This window comes from Cetorhinus maximus, chromosome 2, assembly GCF_964194155.1.
Source record: "Cetorhinus maximus chromosome 2, sCetMax3.hap1.1, whole genome shotgun sequence".
Lineage (NCBI taxonomy): Eukaryota > Metazoa > Chordata > Chondrichthyes > Lamniformes > Cetorhinidae > Cetorhinus > Cetorhinus maximus.
In genome coordinates, this window is record NC_135880.1 from 181,699,410 (window position 1) to 181,708,669 (window position 9,260).

The 9,260-nt window shown below is 47.3% G+C and overlaps 1 protein-coding gene across 1 annotated transcript in view; it reads left to right on the forward strand.

Moving 5' to 3' along the window:
- Window positions 1-7: 7 nt before the first annotated feature.
- ift74 (intraflagellar transport 74) overlaps window positions 8-9,260 on the forward strand; it is a 98,619-nt gene continuing 89,366 nt past the window's right edge. Inside the window, exons 1-7 of the mRNA XM_078530191.1 lie at window positions 8-193; window positions 2,358-2,493; window positions 4,716-4,764; window positions 6,339-6,437; window positions 6,538-6,598; window positions 7,240-7,299; window positions 8,160-8,221. Of these exons, the coding sequence (XP_078386317.1) occupies window positions 77-193; window positions 2,358-2,493; window positions 4,716-4,764; window positions 6,339-6,437; window positions 6,538-6,598; window positions 7,240-7,299; window positions 8,160-8,221 (584 nt within the window). The 5' untranslated portion in view covers window positions 8-76. The remainder of the gene's footprint in view (window positions 194-2,357; window positions 2,494-4,715; window positions 4,765-6,338; window positions 6,438-6,537; window positions 6,599-7,239; window positions 7,300-8,159; window positions 8,222-9,260) is intronic.

Sequence of the window (9,260 nt, forward strand, 5' to 3'; positions counted from 1 at the left end):
GGGAGACAGTGCGGCGCACGCGCGCTGGCGGTTGGTGCAGCTTCAACTGAGCTGGGTTGTGGCAGGCGGCGTGAGGATGGCGAGTGGTCAGAGGCCTCCCTCCGCGGCCCGACCCATCAGTAAAGGGGGCAGTGGGAGACCGCCCATGACGGTGGCCCGAGCTCCGCCGACAGCATTGCGCGTCGGCACCAGTGTAAGTCCGTACTGTGCGGGATTGCCTCCGGGACTTGGCCGATACCAGCTCAGCCCCGCCCCCCACCTTCAGCCCCGACTCCCCACACCCCGAATCTCCAGTTCCCCCCTCCACCCCGCACCTCCCGTCCCCCCCCTCCACTCCGCACCTCCCTTCCCCCCCCCCACCCCGCACCTCCCGTCCCCCCCCTCCACCCCGCACCTCCCGTCCCCCCCCCTCAACCCCGCACCTCCCGTCCCCCCCCCTCAACCCCGCACCTCCCGTCCCCCCCCCTCAACCCCGCACCTCCCGTCCCCCCCCCTCCACCCCGCACCTCCCGTTCCCCCCCCCTCAACCCCGCACCTCCCGTCCCCTCCCTCCACCCCGCACCTCCCGTCCCCCCCCTCCATCCCGCACCTCCCGTCCCCCCCCTCAACCCCGCACCTCCCGTCCCCCCCCTCCACCCCGCACCTCCCGTCCCCCCCCTCCACCCCGCACCTCCCGTCCCCCCCCTCCACCCCGCACCTCCCGTCCCCCCCCTCCACCCCGCACCTCCCGTCCCCCCCCCCTCCACCCCGCACCTCCCGTCCCCCCCCCCTCCACCCCGCACCTCCCGTCCCCCCCCTCCACCCCGCACCTCCCGTCCCCCCCCCTCCATCCCGCACCTCCCGTCCCCCCCCCTCCATCCCGCACCTCCCGTCCCCCCCCTCAACCCGCACCTCCCGTCCCCCCCCTCCACCCAGCACCTCCCGTCCCCCCCCTTCAGCCCCGACCCCCCCCCCCTTCAGCCCCGACCCCCCCCTTCAGCCCCGACCCCCCCCCTTCAGCCCCGACCCCCCACACCCCGAATCTCCAGTTCCCCCCTCCACCCCGCACCTCCCGTCCCCCCCCTCCACCCCGCACCTCCCGTCCCCCCCCCTTCAGCCCCGACCCCCCCCTTCAGCCCCGACCCCCCCCTTCAGCCCCGACCCCCCCCTTCAGCCCCGACCCCCCCCCTTCAGCCCCGACGCCTCCCCTTCAGCCCCGACCCCCCACACCCCGAATCTCCAGTTCCCCCCTCCACCCAGCACCTCCCGTCCCCCCCCTTCAGCCCCGACCCCCCCCTTCAGCCCCGACCCCCCCCCTTCAGCCCCGACCCCCCCCTTCAGCCCCGACCCCCCCCTTCAGCCCCGACCCCCCCCCCCTTCAGCCCCGACCCCCCCCCTTCAGCCCCGACCCCCCCCCTTCAGCCCCGACCCCCCCCCTCAGCCCCGACCCCCCCCTTCAGCCCCGACCCCCCCCCTTCAGCCCCGACCCCCCCCCCTTCAGCCCCGACCCCCCCCCCTTCAGCCCCAACCCCCCCCCCTTCAGCCCCGACCCCCCCCCTTCAGCCCCGACCCCCCCCCCCTTCAGCCCCGACCCCCCCCCCCTTCAGCCCCGACCCCCCACACCCCGAATCTCCAGTTCCCCCCTCCACCCAGCACCTCCCATCCCCCCCCCCTCCACCCAGCGCCCCCCGTCCCCCCCCCTCCACCCAGCGCCTCCCGTCCCCCCCCCCTTCACCCAGCGCCTCCCGTTCCCTCCCCTCCATACAGCGCCTCCCGTTCCCTCCCCTCCACCCAGCACCTCCCGTCCTCCACCCAGCACCTCCCGTCCCCCCACTCCACCCAGCACCTCCCGTCCCCCCCCCCTCCACCCAGCACCTCCCGTCGTTCCCCCCCCCCTCCACCCAGCACCTCCCGTCCCCCCCCCTCCACCCAGCACCTCCCACCCCCCCCCCCACACCCAGCACCTCCCGTTACCCCCACCCAACCCCCCGCCCCTGTCTCCCCGCCCCCGTCTCCCGCCCCCGCACCCCCACTGGCGAGTTTGTGAGATGCACAGCGAACAATGATCAGACCAGGACATCTTCAGGATAGTTTTGATGTGCACTCTTTGTGCCAAGCCTGAAAAGCTAGCGAATGGCTAGCGCACTATTTACAACATTGCTGTTATGGCAAATCCCAGCCTTGTGGTAGACGGTACTGGAGAAGGTACAAGTCATGAGGCTAGAACATTATTAATTTACAAACTCAATTGTGTATGTGCTGTCCAAACCCTTTTGCTTACACAGAGAAAATATGGTTTGCAAATGTAGGCAGTGACTGAGGAATGACCACTGATTCTGCTCAAAACTCTTTGATGTGTTAATGCTCTCTCTCTCTAGATTTCTCCTGGAACAGCGAGACCTGGAACTCGTGGTGGGCCTATAGTGCCGGGAGGTGTGCTGTCTGCTCAGATTAAAGTTGCGGATCGTCCTGTAACTCAGCAGGGTTTGAGTGGAATGAAAACTGGAATGAAAGGTGTGCGCGAGTTGCCTCCTATCATATTCTTTATAATTTATAAAGCCAATTATTAACATATATAATATTTGCTTGTTCTTGGAACATGTGGCCAAACTGGCAAATGAAGTTCATCACAGATAAACGTGCATGTACATTTTGACAGGAGGAATAGTGAGGTCAACTATTACTTGGAAGTCTAGGTGTCGGTGCAGACTCGATGGGCTGAAGGACCTCTTCTGTACTGAGAGATTCTGTGATAGAGGAACAAAGGGATCTCTGAGTTTAATTATATGTTCACTAAAAGTTGTGCCACAGGTCAACTAGGCATTAAAAAAACAAGCAAACCAGGCACTAGGTTTTATTCCTGGACTCAGATTTGAAAAGTAGGGAAGCTATGCTAAACCTGCATCAAATCTTGATTAGACTGCACTTAAGAATTTATCATGTGCAGTTCTGGTCGCCATATTATATAAAAGATACAGAGGCATTGGAGAGGATGCAGAGATTTAAAGGAATATTGGAAATGCATGAGTATACATAACAGGAAATGATTGACAGGATGGGTCTCTTCTGAAAAAAGGTTGAGGTGTGATCTCAGAGACCTTTGAAATTATAAAAGATTTTGATAGAGTGGAAACAGAGAGAATATTTTCTCTTGTGGGTAAGAACACAACTAGAGGCCATCAATATAAGGAATTCAGAAGAAACTTCACCCAAATAGTAGTGAAAATGTGGAATTCGCTACCACGGAGTGGTTTGAAGTGAATGGTGTCATGAAAATATAATAATATTCAAAATATCAATGTGATTTATTGTAAAGGTAGATTGATAGTGTGGTGTGATTGTGTGGGGTGTTGGGTTTAATTGAATTGCAGACAGCTCATCTGGAGCTTTTGAGTTATCAAAAGAGAAACTATGTTTGAAATGCTAAATACATAAACATGGCTGAAGTTTTATGGTGTGAGGAACATTTACATTTTTAGATAAACCAGAGTAGTTTGAATTTCAAAGAGATGATGGGATGTTAGACCTAGCCATAAGAAGTCAAGCCAAACAGTGTGTTTAGTTTTCCCAAAGATTACTGATAATATAAGTACTGTGAAAGATTTATTTTATGGAAAAAGTAAAGTTGCAAAAACATTAGAACAATGGAATTTACATTAAAAAGGGAGAAACCTGTATAAAGGAGATGAGGTTATGTGTAAGGAGAAGGAATTCTAAGATCTAACAAGTGTGAAAAGCCTCCAACCTATATGCATCAAGTTGCCGTCTACAGGAACCGAAGCTAAGAAACCTCACGGTGAATATCACCGTCCAGGGTATTGTGTGCTTTGTCTGGGTCAGTTGAAATCTATTTTATTTTACTGTTGCCTTAACGGAGGTGTAACTGGGAGTCAGATTAATTAGGGAAGTTAGGAGTTATAGTAGTAATTTGTAGACCTGTGTGTGTGCTTAAAATCTTTTTTTTAAACTATTAATAAATGTTTAATTTAGCTTTGTAAAAAAAAAACCTCTAAGACTCGGTGGACTTATTACTACTGAATTCAAGGCACTCATCTCAAAATAAAAATACAAATTGCAAAACAGTTGTGGCAGCTGTTTCAAGTTTCCCTCTGGGATTTGAGCAGCTCAGCATTTACCATCCACTGTGCCATAACAATAGTATAGATGCATTTCAGGGAAAACTAGACAAGCATGTGAAGGAGAAAGGAATAGATGGTTACGATGATAGATTTAGATGAGAAACGATGGGGGGGAGGCTCGAGTGGAACGTAAACATAAGCATGAACTGTTTGGACCGACTGGCTTCTTTCTGTGCCATACATCCTGTGTAGTATTTATTACCCCAATGCCTAGTTTGCCCTGAGGATATTAAGAATTCAACCATGTAATATGGCACTGGAGTCACATTTAGGTAGGATGGCAGATTCCTTTCTTTGAAGGGTGTCAGTGAATCAGTTGAGTTTATACAATACTCTGGTGGCCTTTGTGGCCAGCTTTTGGTGACAGCTCACAAATGAACAGTTTCATTGAACTTTCTTTCTCAATTTACCATGGTAGGATTTTAACTCACTACCTCCGAGTTTCTCGTCTAATACTATAACTACTAGGCTACCATGTCCATTTGAGAATGTTAAAAATCTTGTTAGATTATTTCTGTTTTTTTAATTGCTGTAGGACTAAGACTAGTAAATGATCAATTTATAATTCTGAGCATGCCATTTTTAACTGATTTACAGGACCACATCGTCAGATTTTGGACAAGTCCTACTTTCTTGGACTACTCAGGTGAGTACATAAATAATCTTGACAAATACAAAGGGCCCAATTTTAACTGTGCAATTGGATGGCTTTTGAGCTTTAAACCTCATATAACCATCAGAGACCATTTATTTTCACCTCTTGCTGTGGCTGCTCTGCTGCTTAAACTCTACTTCCAAACTCCTGTCGTCAGACCCTTATCTTCTTATCTCTCTTTCCTCTCCCCCCCCCCCCCCCCCACCATTAGCCCATCAGCTCCAGCTTATCCTAAACCCTGCCACTTGTGTCATGTTTTGTTTCCAGTCCTTTGTGTCCACACTCATCCTTGCTGACCTTCACTGGCTCCCTGTGCATTAAATTTAAGTCCTCACCCTTGTCTCTTAAGTCCCTCCAAAGCCTCGCCAACACCCATGCAAGTTCCTCCAGCTTTGTAACCTGTCTTCAACTATCCGTTCATCTGATTCCAGTCTTCTCTTCAACAATCTTTTACCCTCACAATGGTGGTCATCAGCCACCTTCATCCTTTTCCCTGCAGTTCCCTTCCTAAACATTTTCACTTCCCTCCCCACCTTTTACAAACTCTCTCCACAGCTATTTTTCAACTATGCTCTCTGCCCCTCTCCTTATCTCTCTCACCAGCTTTCCATTTATTTCTAAGTATTTGTGAGCTGCCTTTGGCAGGGGGTTGTCACTTTAAAGGCAAATTCAAATTTCAACTCGATTTGTTGCTTTCTCCAGTTCTGCCCTTTGAGTTTCTGTTCATAACTTGCATCCACAATAAATTCCTCGAATGTAAGCTCCAGGCTGGCTAGATTTCTGCTGACAGTGCAGACCTTTGCTGTGCGAGAGCACGAAATTGGGCCCAGACTTCTATGCCTGACTTTCTGTGCAGAAAGGAAAGTTGTCCGGTTGTTGGAGACTGTTCTGGTGACCCACACAGGTCTCAAAGCTAATCTAAATTATTCAGATTGTCCCAACTTGGATTCAGCAACTTCCAGATCACTTTTTCCCTAATAAAGCTGCTGATGCATATACCGGTAACACAGGCGCAGCAATGACTGACAGCTTGAATCTGCATCAGTCGCTTTAAGGGTGTGTAGCACATGTGCTTGGCAAATTATTTTCCTAATTTGAATTCCGTAGCCTGAAATGCAGCACTTAAAAAGGTGGTGGAAGCAGATGCAGCAGTAACTTTCAAAGGGAATTAGATTTGCACTTGAGAAAGAAAAATTGGCAAGGCTATAGGGAAAGAGCAGGGGAGTGGGACTAATTAGATGGCTCTTTGAGAGAGAGAGAGCGAGAGACAGACTTACAGCACAGGGATGATTCACCGAATTTTGAACTGAACATTTAAATTCATATTCCTATTATATAGAACAATTTTAATACAGCCTCCTGTGCTGTATGATTCTGACTTTTTTGCTTTTTACACCATGTTTTTTGCATTGCAAAATGTTTATTTACAATTGTTTCTTACAATTTTTGTGCTCCAGCTAAGGGAACGCAGGATATGTCTGATATTGCCTCACTCTGGACCACTTATTCTAATAATATTGTTTCTGCTTTACTGTGGGAATCTTAACTGGGGCATTTTTGTACAGAGCCAAAATAAATGAACTTACAACAGAAGTCAGCAAGCTACAAAAGGAAATCGATACGTTTAATCAAGAAAATTCTGTCTATCTATCCTATGAAAAGAGGTGAGTACAAAATTTCTACATATTTGCAAACTCCACACATAACTCCAGACCTGTGAAAGCTGGTATTGGTTGTTAAACAGTCTTTCATATTTTGCAACAGGGCTGAAGCATTGGCAGTAGAGATTAAAGATCTGCAAGGGCAACTAGCAGACTACAATATGGTGAGCATAATTGTTAATTTAACTTTACAAATTAGCAATGTCTGTTGTTACTATCCGTCGTAATCATGTTAAGTTGCAAAAATAAAGCACAATAATTAACATAAATTGATGTTCCTTTAATGTTTCCTGAGCAGTAACTGCATCACTCTATTGTAATCTCAGTTTGGGTTCAGTGGTAACACTGACCTCTGGGCCTGAAGGTCTTGGGGCCAAACCCCACTCTTGGACTTAAGCATGTGCTACAAGCTGACTTTTCAGTGCAGCACAGAGGGAATGCTATATTGCCAGAGGTACCATCTTTCAAATGAGACATTAGACTGAGTCCTGTCTGCCTTCTCAGGTGAACATGAAAGACCCTAGGGCCCTATTTGAAGAGAAAGAGGGAAACTTCCTAGTGTCCTGGCCAACATTTATCCCTCAGCCAATATGAGTAAACAGCAAATGATCAGATTATTATTGTTGCTGTTGGTGGGATCTTGCTATGTACAAATGGGTTCAATGTTTCTCTACATTAAAACATTTTAAAAACCTCATTGCCTGTGAAGCGCTTTGTGAAGTACTAAAGATACAAAAGGTACTATACAAATACAAAGTTAGTTATCTTTAATATTCTTTGACTTGATTTTGTTCTCTGCCTTTAGCTGGTAGATAAGCTGAACACCAATACCGATATGGAAGAAGTTATGAATGACTATAACATAGTAAGTCTTGTAATTTTCAGCAAAAATAATGTTCCTTTTCCTTATTACTATAATTCTCCATATTTATTGTTCCTGTCAATTGTCTTCCTGTTACTTTACCATAAAATGTTTCATGCAATGTTATTAAAGTTAACTCAGCTTTTTGAACTGAACATTTAAATTCATATTCCTATTATATAGAACAATTTTAATGTGTTTTTGTTAACTGTATTTAAAAAGATGCATCCTGGTTTAGTTGAGATTCTCAGCCTTGAATTTAATTCATTGGCCTGCTGTCCTTTTCTGCCCAACTGCGACAATTAGTGATCTTGAATGTACGTCCCCTCAGGTAACCTGCCACCAATACTAGAATTTGAGCTGCAGGCTGCTCAGCTTGCTCCCAAACCTTGTCTGCATTTTCTTCTCTGTTGTTCACAGCATCTACAAGTTCATCTATGGTGTTCTCTCATTCTCTGCAACCTTCAATCCTAAAGCTCGCTTACACCCTGTAGCCCTCTGACTGCACCCTCTTGTCCACTCTTTTTGCCAAACCTTCAGCAGCTTCAGTTCTACTGTTTTTTTTTGTTCTCCCTCAGCTAATCCACCCCCATCTTTCTCCCTGCTTTAAAATCCTCTCAACATCCTTCTTTTAGTCAAACCTTCAATCATCCCTATTAATCTCAAGCACACAAGATGGTATGGAATAATTATTTCTTAAATATTATTTTTAAAACAGTTTCTGAATTATGAGGGTTATGGTTTTGCATTCTGTAGTTCTGTCCAATTAAAATGTCCATGTTATAACTGCTACTGTAATAAAGCTGAAAATTGTGATAGACTGTAGCTGGTGGTTTTAATGTGCATAATTTATTGTCTTTTAGCTCAAAGCACAAAACGATCGAGAAGCACAGAGCATGGATGTAATCTTTACAGAGCGACGAGAGTAAGTAGTAATATTTTATTCAAAGTACTTAGGAACATGAGAACAAGGGCAGGCTCTCCAACTCTTCAAGCCTGTTCTGCCATTTAATGCATTTTGTAAAACTTTAATTGAAGCAGTATCCTCTGCACTTTGGGGAGAGTGTTCCAGATTTTCACTATTCATTTGAAATATACTTCCTGATTTCACTCCCAAATGACTTGGTTCTAATTTTAAGATCCTTGTTCTAGATTTCACCACCAGAGACAGCCATTTCTGTGAATGTATCCTCATCCTTTGAGAATTTTAAACAACGCGATTAGATAACCCCTTAAACATCCTGGATTGAAAGGGTTATCCTATGATGAGATGCTGAATAAATTGGGCCTATATTCTTTGGAGTTTAGAAGAATGAAGGATGATCTTGTTGAAATAAACAAAATTCTGAAGGATTTTGGGAGGGTGGACACAGAGATTGTTTCCCCAGACAGGAGAAACTATAACTTGTGGACACAGTCCCAAGGATAAGAGGTCGATAATTTAGGACTGAGATGTGGAGAAATTTCTTCACTCAAAGGATGGTGGATCTTTGGAATTCTCTACCCCAGAGGGTTGTATATTTAAGGCTGAGATAGACAGGTTTTTGGTGTCTCAAGGGATATGGGGCGCAGACAGGAAAGCGGAGTCGAGTCAAAGATTAGCTATGATCGCATTGAACGGCGGAGCAGGCTCAATGGGCCATATGGTCTCCTGCTTCTCTTATGTTCTTAAGCTCAAATCATGCTTTTGCAACCTGTCCTTAATTTAACCCACTAAGTGCTTGTATCAATCTGTGCTGTATCCCACTCCATGGCCAAATATATCTTTCCTGAGGTTCAGTAGCTAAAACTGAATGCAGTGTTATAGATTGTAGCTGATTGCTCTTAATGTGCACAAGCAGATAAGGCCAAAAAAAAAAGGGGTAACACAGTTTTGTGTCTGGACATATAGAATTAATGTTGAACTTGTACAAGACATTAGCTATAGCTGGAGTACTGTGTACAGTTTGGGCAGCCTAGTTTAG